General features: G+C 41.1%; 1 protein-coding gene across 2 annotated transcripts in view; it reads right to left on the reverse strand.

The window, feature by feature from the left end:
- ADGB (androglobin) overlaps window positions 1–24158 on the reverse strand; it is a 206653-nt gene that overhangs the window by 13763 nt on the left and 168732 nt on the right. The window contains exons 29-32 of one of the 2 annotated variants that reach the window (XM_054024508.1): window positions 22285–22396; window positions 3185–3372; window positions 1534–1686; window positions 250–358 (exon numbers count right to left, since the gene is read on the reverse strand). In XM_054024508.1, the coding sequence (XP_053880483.1) occupies window positions 250–358; window positions 1534–1686; window positions 3185–3372; window positions 22285–22396 (562 nt within the window). Of the gene's footprint in view, window positions 1–249; window positions 359–1533; window positions 1690–3184; window positions 3373–22284; window positions 22397–24158 lie in introns of both variants that reach the window. The other variant, XM_054024507.1, reaches the window with a different exon arrangement.

Below are 24158 nucleotides of genomic sequence, written 5' to 3' on the forward strand. Positions count from 1 at the left end.
CTGATCAAAAGAGTAATGAACAATGGGATGTTTAATCTCCTAGGATCACATGTCTGTATTAAAAAACAGGCTAGGATATACATGGGCCATATGTTAGGATGCATCATGGGAAAGTCTGTACTACTGTGATTCACAGAATTTTCATTTCTGCAACCTCCTGCCTGCCATGTAATTACTCCTTCTGAATAACTTTAAAGTAGAATTCTTCTAGGTAGGACAACTTCTTCTGCAGCAAAGTTATACCCATACCTCCTTCTCCTGGGCCCAGTGCAACACTGACACTTTCAGGCTCAGCCGTGGGCTCTGTGGAACCCTTCGGTGTGCACTTATTAATAAAGTGCATGCGTTCCTGAAAAGCCTAGAAAACAAAACAGTTTTCAATATATGTTTTAAAAACATCTGTTATTTAGTTTTAACATGCCATATTCATGGGAAATAAGTGACACTGCGATTTATGTCAAGCGCTCCTTAAGTGAATGGGCAGGAGCCCCTAAATAAGTCTTCATGATTGTGGTTCAGTAAAATGAAGAGGACGCAATACAATTTTATTAACAGCTTAAAACTCAAGTGGCTGACTTTCTTATCACTACAGTCTTTGCATACTGAATATATACAGTATATGCCACATATATGATACTAATGCTGTCTGCATCATCTAAAAACAATGCATCAGTAGGCTGTTTATAACTCTACCTGAGGCAGGAAGCAAAAATTGAGATTTTTACACAGATTTAGTGCTGCAAATATGTCTGGAGAAACAAAGCCTGTTTTACACATTGCCTTTCCTCCTGTTATGGCATCATATAACATATATTGTGTCAGTGTGTGAACTGACATAAGAAATCAGCAATCAAAATAAATATTTAAACAAATATCTTTTCCCCTTAGATTTGGTGCTGTTTAACTATTAGCACTTGCACAGTAAAAGCAACCTTTTGTTAACCATAAAGAACAGAACACTTACAAAAACAAGAATTTAAAGTGCTACTCACTAACAAGCAATGAGAGGTTCTGTAGAAGTTTGGACTGTATTCTTAATACTATAATCTGGTTTTTGGAAAATTAAAAAAAATTCTCTAAAAACTGTTTTTGCATTTCATTAAGTTTAGCAACAGTAAAAGGTAATAATAAACAAAAAATACTGTTTACTGTGGGCCAAATCCAAAAGTCTTTCCTCAGGCAAGAACTACCCCTGACTTCAATGTTTTTCCTCAGTAAGCTTTTCAAAATCTCTCTCTGTGAAATTTGGGCCGTGTTTCCACAATCAGATACTCACAAGTGCAAGGATCGGGCTGTGTGGGTCTGATTGCAGGAGTAGGATCCAAGTAATGAATATGAAGCATTTCCTTACAGGTTTGTCCCCATGGAAGTCTGTTAATCCACTCCCATCGGTACTTCTCACTCTTTAAACTATGCAACACTGTCCCTCTTCCTGGGGAGTGAATGCAGATCTCCTAATTGGCACTGTTCTGACACAAACCACCCTTGGGACTTTTTACACAATGTAACTATAATAGGATGAGCTCTGATTACCTTGACAGCTCTTCCTGGTTCTGCAGACTCCCATGCTTGCTTCATGGCTTTGATCTCATCTGCTCTCTCTGTGTCTTTCTTCAGTTCCAGCACCTCTGCCTCACTTTGTTCAATGACTAGACGCAAGATCCAGTAAGGTTTGTTCGGATCAGACTGCTGAAGGTGGAATGGAATAAAGCAAGTGAACTAAACTTATTGGTTAGTCTACATTCATTATTTCTTTTTAGGATCTAGTCATTTTTTTCTGCTCTTTGATAATTTCCCACTTATTTGAGAGTCCTGCACACTTTTAATATTCACTGCTTAGTAGAGCGTGATTGCCAAAGGAAGCCTTTTTTATTAATGCCATCCTCTGATGTTCATGGGTGTGCTCACACTCAGTAGGGAGTGGCTGCACACCAGATGGCTGTAATTAAATCGTCATGAAAGTTCTCTTATTCCATTTCAAGCATATCAATGTTAAAAATAACTGTATCTCACTGACACTAGCTTACCAATGAGATAATCATTTTGGAAAAGGATGGTAATTTTCTGCCTAAGAAGCCAATTGTGCCTGATCGGTTCAGGTGCAGAGCTCCTTTTGAATTGAAAGTGTCTCAGCCACCTCTGAGCAGCATGTCACCTTTTGCCTACATCCTACAAAGGGCTCTCTGAACAGTCAGGATACATGCAGAGAGGAGGTGGGCGTGTTTTTTCCCATTCAGAGCTGATGGTAGAAATCTAACACAATCAGAGGTTCTATTGATTTTCTGAGGACACCACCTCCAGTTGCAGAAGCCCTGACAGTGTGGCTTCATTGAAGCTGTACTGCCAAGGACCAGAGGACAATGCTAAAGATGCATCCCATAGTTAGCATGGATGTCCCCAACCTCCCCCATGTGAATCACAAGGAAGCTGTAGGTATATGAAGAGGCCTCCCAGAACAATTAGGGAGAAATTCTTCATGAAAACCTCATGGAGACATCCTCCACTTTAACTCCTTCCTATGGGATTCCCATAGAAGGATGATTAAAATTAAAATGATACCCTCAGTGCTACCTCAGAAGAGGGGAGTTGGTGGGCAGGGCAATGCCTGCAGATCTATAACTAAGTGGCTCCACCAGCCACTCTTGCTGCCTGATGGGAGGGTTGTAACCAACACCAAAGCTACTTCAGATCTGAGGCTGGATGTGGTTGAAAGACTCCTTTCTTCATCCTTGGGCCCCTCGGAAATCCCAAGTACTGCATAGCTGCTTAGGCTATGTGTACGCGGGCCAGGAATTCCCCTGAAGTGCAAGTCATGAGATCAACATATCTTTCATGTAATCTCCAAAAGGGGCTGGCTGTAGTTTGTCTCCGAAATGATAGTGTTGTGACCAAACAAATACATCAATCATATAACACAAGATGAACATATTTTACACATCTAGTCCAACATTTCTACATATTTAGGAAGGAGACAAAGCATGGCATAGAGTAATATATGTAGTCCCAGTTATTCTGGTTTAGCTGCCTGCAAGCACTTTTACACCCTGTATGAGGACAGAGTTTATTTATAAATATGGAACCACCAAGTGAGGGAAAGTTAATATAATTTTGTGCCAAAGAACATCTAGGAAATGTTGGGGTTGCACATAGACATTATTTACAGGCTTCCTGGATTTACTCTTACCTGAGATTCCGGTCTAGATGTAGACGCTGTTTTATCTTTACTGGACTTTTCTTTTTCTGCCTTCTCAGTTGCTTTATCTTTTGTTTTTCTAGTTGTTTTAGGAGTGCTTGCAGATTTTGGCCCTTCAAAATTGCTATAACCATCCTGGTTTACTGCCGCAATGGGTTCATCATGTTTCTCACCATGTGCTATCCATACATCGTTGTGAGGATTGCGTGAATTATATAACACCATTGCCAACAGCAAACAAATGTCCCCACATTATATCCAGGATGGAACAGAGAAGCCATTCAACAATACAAAAAGAAAAAGACAAGACAGTTAATGATTTTGTGATATTAAGCACTGAACTAGCACTGTTTGGCAGAAAAAGGAGAAAAATAATCTTAGGGCAAGAAAAACGTTAATACTTGTCTTAGAAAGGGCCAGCTTCTGATATCCTTATTTGTCTTAAATAGTACCTTACTTAGGGCTCGTGGCAACACCCTGTGTACAGGGCAGTGCATTGTTTCACTGACCCAGGAGCAGCCCAGAAATCAAACTGTGACTCAGAAAACCACAATCTCCCTCTTGGTTCCCCACCATGTTTCAAGACAAATGTCACATATGCCAGCCCAATACTTGGTGCAGCATATATCACCTGATACATCAGCAGTGCTTTGCTGGCCACAGTATTGGGTGAATATGGGCGGAGTGGGGTAAAGCTACACCTCTTATTGCCCACAAGTATGGAGAGTGAAATGGGAAATATAGGGGAGAGGGAAAGCAAAATATTGCAATGATTAAGAAACATTTTAAAGAATTTCATATACACTAAAGTCAGGAAATTCAAAGTCATGGCTCTGATGTCAATCCCAACATATTTTGCATTACTGAATGCACCATAATATTTATGTGTTGTATGTGGCAGTGTGTCAGAGTAAAAGATGCTGAGAAAATCAGAACTGAACTTCCTGAGGTATCTTCCCTTAGCTATGTGTGCATTAACAGATGTTTTTACATTAAACATTCTTGTTTTTAAAAAGGAAAAATCCAGAAACCTGAAATAGCACACACAGTTTGTGTTGAATTGAACAATGGGCTAGATCTCCAACTGTCTCAGAGAGCTAAAAAGCTTTGAGTTTGAAATCTGAATCTTATCACCACTTCATATGCCTTGAAATATACAGAAAGATTATGGTGAACATTTAGATTTGGTTAAAAAGGCAGATTTGGGAAATGGGGATTGGTGGAGTGTAAAGAAAATGTAACTATTTTATAGCCTGTCAATCAATATTTCTTGAAATATTTTTGTTACAAAGCCCCCTTTCTTAGGGATTGCCCACACAGTAGAGTATGCACACTACACGGGTGTGATTCCTAAAGTGCACTAACACGTTGCTCATCAATTGGTCAGTGTAGACCCTGCTGGTGCTCGCTAAAGGTTCCCCAGTGTGCTTTACATAGTACTGTTTCAACAAAGCTATATTAAGGTGCACTAGGGAACCCTCAGTGTGCACCAGCAGGGTCTACACAGACCAAGTAATGCTCAATACTTTAGTGCACTTTGTAAATCACACCCTTCAGAGTGTGTGTATTATCCCACATGTAAACAAGTCCTTAGTGTCAAATGCAGTGCCATACTATGCTCCCACACCCCTTCAACTGAGTGCAAGCCATCCTGCCATGGGGTCAGATCCAAAGCCCACTGAAGCCAGTGGAAAGACTGTTGCAGTCTCCTCCTGTGCGTTATACGGGACTATAAAAAGATAAGTTAAACAACAGAGAAATGCATACACTCTGAAATATTTTTATTATGTAGAAAAATGTCTTCTCATACTAGATTTAAATAATATATGATGGCACTGCAGTTCTAGGCTTAAATTGACTCAAGATCGCTGAAGCATATATTAACAAATGAAAGCAAAAATTAAAGCAGTCACTGTAAATATTGAAAATAATAAAAACTCTAGAGGAAATGCTAGTATGAAATAAATATTGATGATATAACTTGAAGTTACAATATCATTACATTAATGACTTTCTATTTAATTTCCTATTACCATAGCATATTACCACAATAAATCAAGCTGGGGCATGTGCACTATTCTGTGAATTATTAACGTTTGAAGATAAAATATTTATATATAAAAAGTTTATATTTATCTGAATACATTAGAGACAGGCAGTGCCATTAGGTAAATGATGCTTGATACAGTCATCTGCATTCTGGGATGCTGTAAGTTTTTGCTGACTTCTTGAAAGACCTTGAAGGGTTCTGAATTGTAGTGTGTTGACATCAGTGATGGGCAGCCGAGAGATCGCTACTGGGGATACTTTGTAGAACCTAATATATGAATTTCCCATATTTTTAAATAAGCACCTCCACCTAATTAAAAACTAACACTGAAAAGTCTGAGCCAGATTCTTGGCTCAGCTACAGTCCCTTTGCATTGTTGCAGGGGTGGAAAGAGGCTGTAAATCTGGTCCAACTAACACCCTGTGAGAAGGAATCCCTGGGTGGCACAGGGCTGGCATAAGCAGCTCTACGTCAATTCCTGCCCCCCAAACTCTTGGTGTAAAGGTAAAACGGGGCGTGGCTGGGGTTCTGTTATGTTGTGCTCCAGAGTGATCCAGTGGCTGCAAGAATGGCTCAGAACCTGGCTAGCTTCGGAACTGGGGAGTTACAAAGGTAGTGTAAAACCAGTTTTAGTTCTCCTGCTCTTGCACTGGGTACAGCAACTGGTCCCTTAAGACCCTGAGTCAGTAAGGGCTTAAATACCTGCCTAACTTTAAGCAAGTGCCCAGTCCCACTGACTTCAGTGGGTCTACTTACATGGTTAAAATTAGACAGGTGCTTAAGTACCCTGCTGAAGTAGAACCTAATAGGATAGGAAAAAAGAGGGAGAGACAATGGAGGAAAGCATCAAGGACACAAGTGGGCTACTGATCCTGTGGCAATCATAGGATAGTAAATTACAGAACATGGTCATTTTATAACCCTGAAGCTTGATATACTGATAACTGACAGTCACGAACTAAGACAGAATAGAGGAATCTGGTAACAACTACTATATTTACATTGCATAACAATTTCCATTTCATAGATGCCAAGGCTAGAAGGGTCCATTAGATCCTCCAGTCTGACCTCCAGTTTCACAGGATTTCACCAAATGATTCCTGCAACAAGCCCATAACCTCTGGTTGAGGTTGAGCATCTCTTTTGGAAAGACATCCAATCTTGATTTAAAAATTTCAAATGATGGAGACTCCCCCACAACCTTAGGCAGAATATAAAGGTTTCTTGTGACCTTGTATTTGAACAGCTTTCATATGCTCATTGTCTGCAGCAGGCCAGTTAAAAATGGCAGGTGCAACCCCTCTGGGCTATGACAGTGCCTTTTCTTTGTCCCATGAAATCATATTCAAATTTCGCAGAGAATGAACGTATTAAAAATTGTTATTTCCTTTCTCCCACTTGTACGCCTCATGAAATTTCTGGAAGCTTGTCAAAAATCAATGAACATTCCAAGGCTGAGCTCATGCTACCACCATAGCGGCACCAGAGAACTGCCACAGAGCAGCTGTCAGAGAGGAGTGGGAAGAGAACTGGGCTTGGTTCTCTACTCACTGTAAACCTCTAAACCCAGCGCATGGCCCCAGTGGCCCATTTATCCCAAAGAGCACCATGTCAGGTGCTTTCCCCCTCTCCCAGGCAAGGAGAGATATATGGATCAGGCTCCCCACATTCCCCTCCCCCAGACACACCTCATGGCCCTCGTGGACAATCCCTCCTCTGGGGGCAACAAACAAGTCAGGAGGATCCTCAACTCCAGGGGCAGAGGAGAGAGAGAGGGGGGGGGGGCAGGCAGGGCTTCCCCCTAACCAGACTTCAGCCCAGCACCTGGACCCAGCGACCCGTTTCCCTCCCACTCTGGGAAAACTGCCTTCTCCTACTGCCAGTTTATGTTAGTCTGGCAGCTCAAATAGTAACAGATTATGCTGTAGTGTTGAAGGTTTAGGAGTCAGACCCTGCTGATGATTCATGATAAGAGGTGGAGGCTGCTACAGTTGCACATACAATTTTTTTTTACCTTTATCTTAAACACACACACACACACACACACACACACACACACACACACACACACACACACACACACAATTTTGTGACCCTAAGAGCATCCCAATGCCAGTTGACATACTGTTATCATGATATATACCCAAAAGATGGCAAGTAATATATCATTGGAAAACTAATAACTCACTGATCATTAATATTCTTGTGTTATGTATGTACAGTAAATCCAGAAAGGACTTTATCAATATGTGCTGGAAGTATGTTCTTAAAATGTATTTGGCAAGCAGTGCCTAAGCCACACCTGTTCCAGACAAAGGAATGTGGTTCCACCTGTTTGACTAGGTGTGACAAAAGACCAAGGAAAGCACATTAACATGCAAGCTAAACAAAGCCACCAGGACAGCAAGTAGAGAAAGCTGACCACTTAATCTCGGTGGGGGATGGAGACTGCATCCCAGGAAGACTTCCTTCCTCTTGAAGCAGGATCAATGAACTTTGGAAAGATAAGCAGAGAGGAGGCAAAGGAACTGAGTACTCTGAGCTCTGCAAAGGGTCTTGGCCAGAGAGTCTGGTCAGCTATGGCGTCAAAGAGACTTGGTAAGAAACACTTCTTTGAACAAGAGACTCTAATTTATTAAATCAGGTTTTAGTCTTACAAGAGTATTTTTACTTTTGTTTGCCTGTAACCCTTTTTAACTTTATTCCTCATACTTGGAATCACTGAAATCTATGTCTTTTTGTTTAATAAACTTGTACTTTTAATATAAACCAATTCAATGCTGTGATTAAAACAGTGTTTGTTAACCCACGTTAAGGTAATAAGCTGCTGGATACTATCTCTTTAAGGGAGCAGCTAACGTAATAACCTATGTGAGTGTTCAGTGAGAGGGCTGGACACTGCAGAAAGCCATCTCTGGAGATCTCAGGAGTTGGGATTCATTGATTGTTACTTGTTAGACAAGGTCTGGACTGGCAGAGTCCTGAAGAGTTTGCTGGCAGGACACATAAGTTGGTGTGTCAGGGAGCTGATACATAGCTCTGTAGCAGCAAAACTCTCAATTACTGCGGCTGAGAAGGGTAACACAGGAAGTCACAATTCTGGTCACACAAAAGCTATAATAAAAATTTTATTTGGGTTGCAAAGCACTTGAAAGTTAGAAAATGCCAAATGTAGAGCTGCCCATGCAATTTTAATTTGCTCTTCTCGTGCTATGAATTATAATCCAGTCTATAATTGCATGATCACCAACTATTTTTTCCACAGGATCTCAGCCTCATTCAGTGCACAGGATGGACATACAGGGAGCAGAATTAAAGGTTGCACAGGCAATCAAAAATTTGGTATTTCCTAACTTTCAAGTACTTGACTTTGCAATCTAAATAACATTCTTTATAGCAATATCTTCTATACAATACAGACATTTCCTGATATAGCATGTATAACAATCAACCTATTATTATGGCCGAGATAGTATTTGCTATTTCCCCCCAGTCCTCATCACTTAAAAAAAAAAATACTGCCAAACAGCAGCTCTAAGGAATTTTAAGAAAGAAAAGAAAAAATTGCAAAAATTAATCAATGGAATTCAAAATTTTGGGCAAGATGTTGGTTTTCACCTGCAACCTGGTTTCAGATTCAAAATCTGGTACTAGCATCCACCTATCTTAAATAGATCTTGGGCTAAACCCAAAACCTGAATCCAAACAGCTCTGAACATTGAGGGGGTTGTAATGCAGATTAATATTTAGTAGCTCAGGCACATCTCTTGGATATTACTATTATTATTAACTATTTATCTACAGTACCACTAGGGATATATGTAGCACTTTACAAAACACAAATGACAATTGTGTGCAACGAACTGACTTTCACCTAAACATCTGTGAAACAATAATGTATAGACCATGTGAGAACTACTGGTCTTCATCTAAAAGGTGAATTATTTAAAAAAAAGAAAAACCTCAGACAAACGCAAATGTTAATTTAAAAGAAGAACAAAGAACATGTTCTTGTTCTGACAAGTTAATTTAAGTACAAAAATCTACTGCAGATGGCACTATTGTCTTATATTAAAAAGTACCAATAAAAACCATGAAGGTTTGTTACAGGAATTTTCCATCTTGCTCAATGGAGTTTTCTTAAAATTCCCATGGTGAGAAAGTCCTTTTTTGTTATATACCAATATTGCTGTATCTATGAATCGTGTTTCAAAAGCAACCTTCACTTTAAGTTTTGTTATGACTCCTCTTGGCACTATCCATCTCTCTGAAAAATGACATAATTTGTTACACCACAGGGAAGCCCAGAATGGTAGAGCCAAGTTTCCAAACTGCTTTAATAATGGGTTCACATTCAGAAGGAGGTTTAGAATATTCAATGTCGTTTTGTTCCAAATATGTGTACTGTATTTTAAGTATGTTCATACCATCTATACAAAACTGTCCAGATAAAATATTACTATTAGTAGTAATATTGGTTCATACACTAAATATTAGTATTAATTTAATTTTCCAGTACTTTAAAATGTACCTTATTTTCAGATATGTCCTGTAGGTTTAAAGTGCAACACAACTGGGTTATCTTGGAAGACAGATAGTATTAGGGGATAGAGTAATCTCTCTTAGCCCTTAAAATGAATCCCTATACAAGGATACTCTGCATCACTCACCAGTCTAAAATGTTTGTATGGAGCCTAAGGTGGCAAACACTACTCTTGTGAGGAAGCCCTTTGTTAATAAAAGTGCGACAGCAGGCCCTTTGTTAATAAAAATCCCTCCTAAAGGCTCTCTTATCTCTTCCTCATGGGCTCATTCCTGCTTTCAGTGAAGTCAATGACACCACTCCCATTAACTTCAATGGTGCAAGATCAGGCCCTATATAGAAAAATTGCTTTTTTAAATATTTTAGCGATGGATTTAAAATCTCCTTTTAAAAATATGTCTTTAAAAGAGAAATAAAGAAAATAAATTCAGTCAACTAGAGAATAAACCAGTCCATGTTAAAAATGTAATTAATTATTGGTAAAGAATGGCTAAGGGAAAGGTTAGAAAATCTGAATATATACAAATCAACTAGTCTAAATGATTTACGTCCTTAAATATTAACACAATTGCTTAAAAACTGTATTGAACCCCTACAAATTATTTTGGAATAGTCCTGGAGAATCAGGAAGGATACAAGAAGACTGAAAAAAGTGAATATTATAATAATTTTCAAAAAAGAGGGATGCTATCAATTGCCATCAGATAAATCCAATGTCAGTCCCCAATATAATAGTGAAGCCAATAATAAAAGAAACATCTAGAAGATAATATAGCAATGGGCAATAATCAGCATGAATATATAAAGATCAAATCTAGCTAAACAAATTTGATTGTGTGTGTATATATCAAACAAATTGGTGGATGATCAGAATGTGGTAGATATACTATGTTTATATTTCAGTAAAGCATCTCACAAAACCTCTCTCTATCACATGGACTGAAAACTGATTGGTGGAACTTCAGCACTCATGACATATGGCAATTTATTCAGTTGGGGGAAGAGCCTTGTGGGATACTGCAGGGATCAATGTTGTCCGATTTTATTTAACAACTCAATGATGATCTGGAAGAGGGGATCAACAGCATGTTAATGAAATTCACAGACAACACCAAATTGCCAAAGGGAGCCAGAGAGATTAGAAACATGGGAATAGCTCCCTTTTCAACTACTGTCCCTTTCCCTTTCATCTTTGCTCAAATGCTTATTATCTGTCTCCACCCTGGATCTCCACCAAGCTCGTTTTTGACCCTTTCTTGACTATATCCCAGAGCCTAGTTCTCCTTCTTCATCCTTCTTGACCTCTCTAATTCCTTTGTCCCAGTTGGTTACTCCCTCCTTACTAATATAGTCTTTCCTTAGGTTTGTTATTGACATCCCCTGATTTTCTTGCTGCTTCTCTGACCATTCCTTCAGCATCTCTTTCAGTAGATCCTCTCCCACTCTCTGGAAGCTCTGCCCACTAACTGCTTTGTGTTTTCTTCCATTTACCCCTTACGAAAGGAATGCCCTCACTGAATTATATTGGAAGGCTACTATCTCTTCTCAAAGCCCAGCTCCGTTTCAATGACTGAAAATAACTGGCCAATTTTTCAATAGCTATGGGACAGGCTACTGAGAAGCATGTGGGGAATGTACATATTTCATGATGTAACTGCAAAAAATATATAGTTGTATATAGAAGAACAGGAGTACTTGTGGCACCTTAGAGACTAACAAATTTATTAGAGCATAAGCTTTCGTGGACTACAGCCCACTTCTTCGGATGCATACGAAGAAGTGGGCTGTAGTCCACGAAAGCTTATGCTCTAATAAATTTGTTAGTCTCTAAGGTGCCACAAGTACTCCTGTTCTTCTTTTTGCGGATACAGACTAACACGGCTGTTACTCTGATAGTTGTATATGTACATATTGGTCTATTATGAGATTGATCAATTACCCGCCCCCCCCAGCATGTTGCTCCTTATCACAAATTGTAATTTCTTTTGAATAAAGAATATTTTTACTTCTATGTTTACACAGGACCTAGCACAATGGGTCTCTAATCCTGACCAGGGCACCTGTAACACAAACAATAGCAATAAAGACTACAACAAATGAGATTCAAGTTGAGAGAATGTAAGCTCAGAGTGACCGAATGCATCCCTGTATTCGCACCCTACCCACTATTGTAATAATCCTTGTACAAAATATGCCTTGTGAGATATCATTTGAAAAGTAATAACTCACTAGTTAATAATATCATTGAGAAATGTATGTAGCAACATTATGTGTAAAGTTATGAAATCCCCCTGTAGGATGTTAAAGGCACATATTCAAACTCAGGTAGCCCCAGTTAGGTAAAACTGGTCAGGAAGACCTGTCTTAAACAAAGGGATGTGTGTTTGCATATAAGCTGTAAACAGAGTCCTCAGGCAGTGACAGGGGGAAGAAAGAAGGCAAAGATGATCTGCACCTTAGTAAAAAATAAAACAGCATAACTCCTCTCCCCACAAGATGCCATATCTACTTGCTCTGGGCTGGAAAGAACTTTATCTAGGGGTCACTGTCAGGAAAATAGATTTCAAAAGGTGACTGAACTATAAAAGTAAGGGGCAAAAACACCTCAAGTTCTCTCATCCTATCCATCTCAAAAGAAATATCTGTTGGACTTTGAGAGCAGATCCTGGCCTGAGAATTTTGTCCCTAATGTTACTGGAAACATGTGGTAAAGAACTTCACCTTGAACCAAGTCTAATTTGTTAAGTTTAGAAAGTATTCTCTCTTTATTTTTCTTGTAACCATTTCTGACTTTAATGCCTCATTACTTGTTGTATTCACTTAAAATCTCCCTCTTTGTAGTTAAATAAACTTGTTTTAGTTTTTAAACAAAACTAATCCAGTGTTGTGAACTGTGTGGGTAATTCCATTTAAAGTGGCAAATTGTTGTATATTGACCTCTTAGAGGGGCAATGGATCTAATACATCTGGACAGTTCAGGAGAGGGCTGGACAGTGCAGAACACAGATTTGGGAGGGAATCCAGGACTGGGAGTGGGTTGGGGTCACCCCTCATGTGAAAGCCAAGGCCAGTGAAAGCCAGAGCGTGTCTGGTGTTTGCTGACAGGCTGGTGGGGTCAGAGCTGCTGGACCAGGGCTGTAGCTATGCACAGACACTCATGGTGTGACCTGCATGCTAGCAGGCTGTTTGTGAGCAACCCAAGTTTGAAGCTACAACAGCAAAGCATTGTGAGGAACCCAAAGTTGCAGGGCAGGGGTGACACAGCCCCTCGCTGGTCTGGATTGCACCTTGCAATGTCACACATACATATGGGGAAAAAGAACCTGAAACAAAGCTATCCAATTGGAGGTAGAAATTGGAAAGAAGTAATGCTGAAAGAGGCTTAGGTGTGAGAGTGGGCAGTGAAATAGATGGGAGTATGCATGGGGATATGACAGCAAAACACACCATTGCAATTCTTAGTTGCATATGCAGAGGCATTACATGAAGCATGGAAATGATAATCCTTACTTCAGGGCAGTGGTGTGATTGCAGATGATAAACCTTTTCAGAGCACAAAGCTGATAATGTGGTAAAATCAGATTAAAGAAACAAAAATAATTTTGAGGCTGATGGGTTTGATTTATAAGGAGATATTTAAAAAGGCATATATGTTTAGCTGGGCTAAGAGATGATTAAGAGGAACCTTGATAGCAGTCTATAAATATATGAAAGATGTTAATACTACAAAGAAAGAAGAATTTTTGGAGTGGTAGAGATAAATGAAGGAAGATCCTTAAAATGGGACATTTAAAACTAGACTGGACAAACTGTTAGAAAATATACTATAGGAAATAATTCTGCATTGAAGAGGGGATGGAATAGGTGATGTAGTGGGGCGGCTGCCCCATTCCTGAAGAACAGGGATTAACAGCAGCCATGCTAGGCTGATTGGGGAAGCAGCCACAGGTGTGGCTGGCTAAATCAGGCCACAGCTGACCTGGATAAAAGGGCTGTGGGGCCAGGAAAGTCTCACTTAAGCCCTGGAGTAGAAAGGGCTAGCTGCCTGGGAGTAAGGTACCTGAGGTGGAGCAGTGCTGGGGAAGGGCAAAGGGAGCTGGGGAGCTCTAGTCTGGTAAACCCCCAGGCTGCAGGCCTTGTTGAAGGCCTATGAAATTCCTGGAGCTGCAGAGGGGCAGCCTGGTGATAGGCAAAGGCAGCAGGTCCTACCCCCTTGCCAATGATGAGTGGCCATTACAGACTACAGTCTGCCCCAGTGAGCAAGGGCTGGATGATGACTGGCAGTAGCCACTGAGGCAAGGTAGGGTTGGGGGTTCCCCTGGGAGGGGAGACCCAGAGCAGGGGTACTGAGGAGGGCAGAACCCCAAAGTAAGGAGCACCGGGATCCGGGAGGGACATGGGGGCCTGAGGCAAGTGAGACATCGGCCAGCAGAGGGCGCTCAGAGTGCTGGATGAGCTTATTCCCAAGAACACCAGCAGGAGGCACTGCACCAGTGAGATGTCGCCCCGCCACAGTGGCCTAAAAGGTCTTTTATTGTCTAATTAACCTGAGTCTATGATTTAGCTTCATTTAGAGAAGCAGACATTCTAAAGCCATTCTTTGGATAAAAACCTAATGGATAAAATCTTTCTTACTTATAAATTCTTCTTTTTCAATATTTACATTGCAATAGTGCTTAGAGACCAAATTTGGATCAGTGCCCTGCTTTGGTAGGTGCTGTACAAACATACGCAAAGACACAGTCCCTGCCTAAAGAACTTACAATCTAAGCAGAGAAGTAACATATAAAGGGTCTAGTGTGGGGAATAGACAATTTATATATATATATATATTTTAAATACTGTTAGAAGTAGATGAAGTAAGTGTCAGGTATCCCTATTTAGGCATTCAAGGTTGTGGTGTGATTGCCCACGATAAATTGCTCTCAGCTCTGGAACCTCTATACAACAAAGATATTAAGGAAGTGGAAAAATTAACCTGCTACTTTCTTATAGGTGTCATGGCCTATAAGACTTAAATAGGACTTGAGGAGAGGGTAGAGGACTTGTGGATCAGTTCAAGGCTTGGGGCCATGAGTATGGAGTAGCATGGAAGAGGGTGAGGGATGTTTGTGCAAGATGACGACAAATCAGATATAGACAAATGAGACGCATGTGCAAGAAATATTTCCTTGGGGTGTCTCCCTTAACAGATTCATTCCCAGTTGGATTTCAAAGTGTAAACAGAATGCCTAAATTAATTTTCTGTGGCCATTAAGTTAATACTGCTGAGCCCCATTATTAATTTCTGTGTGCCACTTTTGGTATTCTGGAACCACTCTGATAAATAATGTACAAGGATCAAGATGTTACTATGTCACTATTATTAATGGATGGTCTGACTCAGTTCCACTGACTGAGATCTCCATGAACTTCACTCCTCTATGCGAACATTTAACCAACCAACTAAATGTTATTTATATTTTAAACCATCTTTCTAAATTTAATGTTTAGTTCTAGATGTGATTTGGTTGAAAGTGATACAATTTGTCATTAATGTCACTTTCTAACAGGGCTTGTGTAGCCCAATAATATGAAATGTTAAATCTAAGCCTGGTTCAGCTTCTAAGTACAGTGAGTCAGAGTCACCCTGGTTAGCACAAGCAGATGGAAACTATATCTCGCTGCATTGTTCAGGTCCACTGCACCTCAAGGAAGATTTGCTGAAAGCAGCATCAACGTGTGCCCATGGTTGCTGTCTCTGCTAGCGGCAGACAGCTTTGATCTTTGTTGGTGGCTCCATACAAGTCCTGGAGAAACTGCACTAACAACGTGCTGAGTTACCTCATCTCCTGGCCTCCCGTCCCTGGCCAGTGATGTCTATTTTTGGGTCTCTGCTGGGTACTTGTGGGTGCACAGCAAAAGGAGAGGTTGAGCCCCTAATGCTCCTCCACTGCCAGAGAACAGCATCTTCTGCATCAGCAGAAACCAGCACAGATCCTGGAACAAGGGTGGCTAATATTTGATTTTACACTGACTGCACCAAGCTAAGAGGCACAGAGTTTGACCTCAGAGCCTCTTTCTTTATTTTATTACCACCTAGTCACTGTATTATGCAGAGAGATGCAGTAGAAATGCACACACAGACAGATAATGCAACTTACAAGTACCAATCTGTCTTTATTTAGAAGCTTTTGCCAGCAAGCTACCAGAATAGCAAAATAACTGATTTTCATTAGGGCTTTCTTAGAAATACGCTGCATCACTCCATCTATCCATCCATCTGACATAGCTAATAGCTAGCTAGCCTCTTAGTTTGCTAGTCAATGTAACCAAAAGTATGATTCATTGATTCACCACTTTTCAATAGTAAACAATTAATACTCTTTCTGAAACATATCCAGAAACGTTTACAGACCAGACTGATTCTACCACAGTATGTAATTGTGTATGGAAGAACTGAAATTTTTAAAAGTATATTGCTAAATTTATGCTTGGTCACTTGATTGTGCCTGTTAGGCACAGCCTGGAATAGGGGTGATGTGGAACTGTACTGTCCTAGGGGGAGCGCTGAGAGGCAAGTTGCATCCCTGAGCCCCCCAGTTATACAGGGGAAGTCTGCCCACTACTGAACCTCATCAGGCAGTGCAGCCTGCTCCCCCTTGCATGCCCAACTCTATAGGGTATTTAGAGGAGCCTGACATAGTCATTGCCCAGCTTCTTCTCCTTCGCACTCTTCAACGTTTCATTCCAGATGTGGCAGCATTTCAGTGGTGGATGAGCTCATCCTTGTGTATGGACAGTAAAGGGTTGAAATGACCACTGGTATAATTTAAAATGATCTAATGGCTGCTCTCAGTTATGTCAGCTGTCACTGGTCCATATGGACCACTGCGCTGGTGAGGGTCAGGGAGAATGTCATGGCAATGGCCTATCCTCCCCAGACTTGACGTCCTTTACGCAGAGATGTACACGGCTCCCCCTCTGTTCGAGAGAATCCCCCTGGAGGGCAATTATCCAGCTGCTTTGTCTTGTTTCCTGAGTGCAGAATAACTAAAAGTACCAAGAATCTAATCTATTACTCAAAAAGAAGAACAGGAGTACTTGTGGCACCTTAGAGACTAACAAATTTATTAGAGCATAAGCTTTCGTGGACTACAGCCCACTTCTTCGGATGCATCCGAAGAAGTGGGCTGTAGTCCACGAAAGCTTATGCTCTAATAAATTTGTTAGTCTCTAAGGTGCCACAAGTACTCCTGTTCTTCTTTTTGCGGATACAGACTAACACGGCTGTTACTCTGAAACTAATCTATTACTCTTACTTATACTTTAAAATTCTGTCACATACACCATCTTGGACACTTTTGAGGAGAGTAATGGGTCTTCATGGGAGTTAACGATGTTGGAGTTGTGGGGACAGAATCCTGTCCCTAATGCATGACCAAGATACGTGTACAATGGCCCTGTAGTTGCTTTGTGGACATTATTCCAGTCTCTGGACTGAAACAGATTATTTTATAACTACAGGATGTAAAATTGTAGAGCCATAGGTCATATCCATGTCCTTCTATAAACTGGCTCATTGTACATGGAGGTAACGTGCAGCCCAATGTGACTGTGTGGATGGGGTGTTAAGGCTACATATGAGCCTCTTGCAGCTCCTATGCTGTCTGGACAATTTTCTCCAAGAACGATAATTTTTTAGATGTCAAAAGCTTAGTTTAAAATGACTTCTTCTGAAAGTAACACATACATTTCCCTGCATCTTCCAAAATTATAATTGAAGACTCAGACAATAGCAGCAAGAAATAAAACCTCCTTTTAAAAATGTTTCACTAGATGAAACAGACCAGCCAATACAAAGAGAACAGCAGTGACTGAAAAACCAGCTACAAATGTAAGTCATAGACTTGTTCTTCACAAATATTCTTGCTGTTAAATCAAATCACTATGTTATACCCAACAGTAGGATCCTTTTTATGTTTGTAGGAGTGCCTGTTGTGCATCACTTGGTAATGAGAAGCTTAATGGTTCTTTCCCCTTAAAAGTAAGAGGCATTCATAAATAATTGTACTAGCACATACAAACTGAAAAAGCTATCAAAAGAACATTTGCCTACCACTTTCTTTAAGCAATAAAAAATGGTTACTAACCTTCTGTAACTGTTGTTCTTGGAGATGTGTTGCACTGTCCATTCCACTCTAGGTGTGTGCGTGACCTGAGCACAGTCGCCAGAAATTTCTCCCTCGGTGATACCTGTTGGGGCGGTTTGAGTACCCTCTGCTGCCACGTGCCTATAGTGCCAGTATAAAGCACCCAGCCGACCTTGCGCCCCCTCGGTTCCTTCTTTTCAGAAAAATGGGTTGTAGAGGGGAAAGAGGGTAGGTCGTGGAATGGACATGTGCAACACATCTCAAAGAACAACAGGAATGGAAGTTAGTAACAGTTTTTTTTTCTTTGAGGGATTGCACATGTGCATTCCACTCTAGGTGATGTCCATGCAGTTGAATAGGTGGAGGGACTGGAGTTCATGGAAACACTGACTGCAGGACAACTCAACCAAATTTGACATCAGCACTGGACCGCTGAGTGATGGTGTAATGGGAGGAGAATGTGTGCACTGAAGACCCGGTTGCTGCTTTACAAATGTCCTGAATAGGGATCAGCAATAGGAATGCTGCTGAGGATGCTTGAGACCTTGTGGAATGAGCAGTCAGGCTAGCTGGAGGTGGAACACCTGTTTGACTGTAACAAGTATGAATGCATGAAGTGATCCAGAACGAAATTGTCTGTGAAAAGATTGGGAGACAATCTCATCCTATCTGCTACCACTACAAACAATTGGGTGGACGTTTGGAATGGTTTAGTCCTTATTATGTAGAAATCAAGGGCTCATCTAACCTTCAACGAGTAAAGGTGCTGTTCTTCCCTATTTGCATATGGCACAGAGTGCCTGATTACTAAGAAACTGTGAAACCACTTTTGGGAAGAAACTGGGAGGAGGACGTAACTGCACCTTATCTTTAAAAAGAGTACATACGGAGGCTCTGATGTGAGGGCACGGAGCTCCGAGACCTTCTGGCCAAAGTGATGACCACTAAGAAAACCACTTTCCAGGAGAGGTACAATAATGAACATGTTGCCAATAGTTCAAATAGAGGTCCCATGAGCTTTGATAAGATCAAGTTCAGGTCCCAGGGAGGAAAGAGCTCTCTTACTTGAGGATATAGCCTTTCTAGGCCCTTCAGGAATCAGACAGATATGTCATTTGAAAACACGGACTGGTTATCCAGAGCGACCCCCGACCCTGTCCTTGGCAGAAGTCCCCGGACAGGGGAAGCCCTAGTGCCTCTCACCTGTCTCCCACAGAAACTGCTGGGCGGCAGGGGAAGCTCCCACACCCGCTCTCTGGAAGAAGCGCCGGGCAGGATGGGAGAAGTCCCAGCGACCTGATCCTGGTACTCCACAGAAGTGTGGAGGGTGGAAGCCTCTGCACCCAGACCCCAGCTGTGGCCCTGGGATTGGAGGAGCTCTCATTCCTTGCTGTGGTGCAGGGATAGAACTTCTCTGGACTTGGGGCCATGGGGAGGGGGAGAAAGGAGCAAAATGGGTTGCAGGGCTGAAGTGTGTGGGAACGGGCAGAATGGGAGAACCCTGGGTGGAACAGGGGTGGGCCCTGCCCCCAAGGAAGAGGCAGAAAGGGGCGGGGCTGTGGGCAGGACCGCAGGCAGAAGGGGCAGAATGGGAGCAGCACCGCAGGCGGAAAAGGTGAGGAGGGGACCCCTACTTGCTCTGGCCCAGGGCCCCAGGAAACTTTAATCCACTTCTGATCATGGGAACTGGTATAGTGCTGTTGAGTGTCCCAGCAAAGGGCCTGCTTAGATCCCCCTGGATGTCTGGATGGCCAGACATAGCCATCATATCCGCATAGCAGGTTTCCCCTTTGACAGTACCGAAGGGCCTGGTACCGAACAATGATCGGAACAATGGGTTTCCTTCCTGACTGCCAGCAGTGACACCGCCAACTCTTGTATGGCCAGTGATACCAGTATTGACAGCAATAGAAGGTCTCTGGCAGTGGCAAACACCACTGACATGGTCGGCACTGAGATAGTGTTGGTACCACGCTGTATCGCACATGTAGATGGTTCATCTGGTACTGGACTCAACGGTGTCTGTGTAGGTGACAGAGTCAATGGTGCTGACTTCTGTGGTACTGAGACAGAGGAGTACCCTGACTTAGGTCACACTCTACTCTGATCTCCGTGCCTGGCTGTCTTCGGTGCTGGGGATTGACACTCAACAGTTTTTTGTGCCTTTTCTTAGGCACTGGAGATGGTGAATGGTGCCGGGACTCCAGTAGGCTCCTTACTGATGCTGGGGCCCAGTCTATGTCCAGTCAGACTGGCCTGGCTCAGATGGAGGTCTCAGTGCTGCTCCATGAGCAAAAACTTCAGCCTGGTCCTTCTTCATGTGAGGCTTAAAGTCTGAGCAGATCTGGCAGCGGTCCCCCACGTGAGCTTCTCCCAGCAGCTTGAATGCAGGTCACTCAGGGGCATAGCCTTGTTGCAGGAGGCGCAGGGCTTGAAGCCTGGTGACCGAGGAATGCCTTGGCACCAGGTAATGGACAAAAACATCACTAACTCAGTAAGTTACCAACTTACACTAAAATTGACAAAAACTATTTACAACTAGCTAATTATGCACAAATATATAAAAGAGAAGACGTCTTTGAGAGCCAGCGAAAGTAAGGATAGCAGTTTCAGCAACCATCATGGGAGATAAAAAAGAACTGAGGTAACATGGGGCACTTTATACTGATGCTATAGGCATGCAGCAGGAGAGGGTATTCAAGCCACCCCAACGGTACCATTGAGGGAAAATTTTCCAGCGACTATGCTTGGGGCATACACACACCTAGAGTGGAATGCACATGTGCAATCACTCTAAGAAGAATATGCATATATGTGTGTGTGTGTATATATATATACAAAAGGCTTCCAGGTCAGGTAAAAGAGGAAGCAAAGATGAGAAATTTACTTGACTTCAAAGCCATTTATTGAGAGTACTAATTACTTCTGACCTGTGACAATGATAGAAAGAGTCACTTTGTTCTAATATTGAAAAAGAAACTTTATTAGAATATGGGGAATAGTATTATCTCTAAAGCCACTTTGTCTCTCTCTGCTGCGTTTTATAGAGCTTCCTCTAAGACCTTTCCCAGCCCTTGTCCTGCCTGGCTTGCTGTTATAGAGTTAAAGAAATAGTACGCATATCATCACAGCTTCTAAGTTTTATTGGATTATGCATTCTGGCACGGAGTCTGGAGTTAGGCATTCTGGGGGTGAATCTATAGCACACATGGTCAAGATGTGTTAACTCATATGCAACCTGATTTAACCATTACCCCACATTTTATGCAGTTTCTTCTGCTCCTAGAAGGATTTAACTGGGCAGGTGACAATCCAAGTCATAATACAGACCCACATTAGCATAGCTTTTGAAATAAAAGAGCCAAATAGGGACTGAAATTGGCCTGTGTAATGCCAGATATTGGGAAAGATATTTGAAGCAAACGGTAAGAGGCAGATGCATTTACTTCTGTGAAAAGGGGGGATTGAGAGTATGGAACATACAATATGATTAAACAAAAGGAGGGGGAATTTATAGCAACAAAAAAGAGCCAGTGACTGGACACATTGCCTTTTTCTTATTGCTCTATTACCTCATATTATACACAGATATAGTTCAGAATTCTCAATCTGCAGAGAGTCTTTTCTTTTCTTAGTCTTACACTGGTTTACTTGTACAGTGAAGACACAACTTTATATACACCTGCTAAGTATTCAGAACTATAGTTGCAGTCACTCTTGTCCTACCTTCCTGTATAAAGTTGAGCCCTGAGATCCCAATGTATGTGTTGCAAGACTATGTTTTGTTGTTTGTAATTGACTGGTTAGCTGTGAAAGTTATTGGGCAGAGAATCTTTTGATATTTAATGCCTGGAACTAACCAGTGCCCCTAAGAAAAATATTGTATGATGTTCTGTGCTCTGGGCTACCCCGTCTTTTTTTAAATGTTGATGGTATTTTTCCATTTGTTTGAATATCCTGTAAAGATGATGAATACTAATAAATACAAATTCCTAGGTTTTTGATTGAGGGTTAGGCTTCGCTGTAGGAAGTTATTCATTTTGTTTCCACATAGTGGATAGGGCTAAGAATGTGTTCTATGGGGTGGTGTTTAATATGCCACCTTCTAACATCTCATCTTTCCTTTTACTGTGGTAAACATGGACCATATTTTGCCTGTAGAAAGAAAATACTGCGTAAATTTCAGCTTAATAGCACCCCTTTTCCTTGCTATTTAAATTGACAAAAGTGTGTTGTTACCAAAATAATACAAGTTATGGAAATATCTTAAGTATTTACTGAATAGAAATAAGTGATATACCAATACAACATCTTTAAAAAACAAACCATACTGCACACTCTGGCAGGTGTGTTTAAAGTGACATACCTTTGATTTCATTTTTCTCCATTTCTTTCAGTGCCTGGATAAATGCCAACTGACTCTCGGTAAGTGGCCAACTGTTATACAACACCAGTGCTTGTATAATGTACTTGTGAGTCTGTGAAGCCAAAGGCAATATGTTAATTTGTTAATGACATTAATACGCATTCACAGTGAACATCCCGAAGTACTTCAGTAAACTGTTAGACATTGAACACAGGCTGCCTAACTACAGCAAGAGAAGCCATAAATTAGTTCACAAACTTATACATTTCACATTATTCACAAGAATCTCAAAAGAAGTCTCAGTATTAATGCCAAACTACATTGTTGTAATTTCCTTCTAGAACTGCACATTCACTTGCATGTTTATCAAAGTGAAACTAAAATAAGGAACTACACTCCTTGAAGGTTTTCATGTAACATTTTCCTCAGCATATAGTACACAAAGACTGCTTTTCTTCTATAAAACCATAAACCCTCAACTGCTCACTGAGTTTTGAGTGCCCCTACTGTAGAGTTATGTTTGTAGAATATTATCATTTAGAGATGCTTCCTCATAAGGGACAGTATTATGAACATAGGAATTTTGGAGATGTGCCTTGGAAACGGGGATTGGGAACACTGCATGGCTGTATGCAGCAGTTCTCCACAGTAACTCTCCAGTTTGTTTTATTAGTTTTATTCCTTTCTCATTCATTAGTTTATTTAATGAACCCCATGATCATTACATAGACGAGGACATATGATTCACTTTCCAATAGAGATATGTGACTAGTAAGTTGCATTATTCATTATTTACAATGAATAGTAAATTATTCTAAGAGTATCTCTTATTCTCTTCATCTACTAATGTTATCTCTGTGGTAAAGAAACAACTGAAAGTAGGCATGATTCATCTACCTGTAGAGTTAACATTTTATTGAAATTAAACCCCAGTCTTAAGAACAAAAAAAATCACATTTAGCTAACGGGAGCAATTGGCTATAGGAAAAACAAGCACTGTTTGGCAGCAGGAGTACGTCCACATTATTTTCCTACAAATACAATGTCGGGGGAAGGCCAAGGGATCCTTTGAACCATAAGTTTTGATCTCCCTCCTAAAAAATTCTTGCCTCGAGTAACGGACAATTTTTTTTCATGTGCTGTATAATGGAACATGAACTCCTAAGAAGTCTCTCTTAAGAAGTATCACATATCGGCTCCAAATGTCTGACAAAATTTTACGTGGAACAGATGAAGTGCCTGCACTTGGTTTGACCCCAACTATCTTGGCATGTCTTTCTTTTTCTAGATTGTAAATTCTTCCTTGTCTTCCTACATATCTGTACTTCATCTAGCACACTTTCAACACTATTGTAATATAAATAAATACAAACAACATAGTAAATAATCTTTCCAAGAGGGCCTGGCTCTGGAGGACCTTTTACCATTTAGAAGCTGTGATGGGTGGCAGAGTAGGAACCCTGTTTTTTCATTGGTTTCCTGGACACACATTACCCTGCTGGGGAAATTTTGCTCTGTGGTATGAAGGCATTAGAACCACTAGGAGCATGGATGGACATGAGGACTTCTCACTCCCTAGGTTTACAAGCTGTCACACCTAAGAAGCAGTCTGCCTCACTGAATGGGGAGCTACTGGTGACCCTGGTGCCCCACAGCAAACTACTTAAAAGTGGACTAATATAATTGAATTTGGTATCAAGGGGATTCCTAAACAAATATATTTATGCAGAGATACCTCATTGGCTCTAGAGGAGGGTTGCCAGGGGTGGTTATTCTAAATTTAATCATAAACCCTTCAACTGTTTGTGAAAGTTCAGCTGTTTTCGATAGACACTTTGGAAGACAACAACCGTCAACAAGGAAGATTACCTTGC

Source organism: Malaclemys terrapin, chromosome 3 (assembly GCF_027887155.1).
Source record: "Malaclemys terrapin pileata isolate rMalTer1 chromosome 3, rMalTer1.hap1, whole genome shotgun sequence".
NCBI classification, from domain to species: domain Eukaryota; kingdom Metazoa; phylum Chordata; order Testudines; family Emydidae; genus Malaclemys; species Malaclemys terrapin.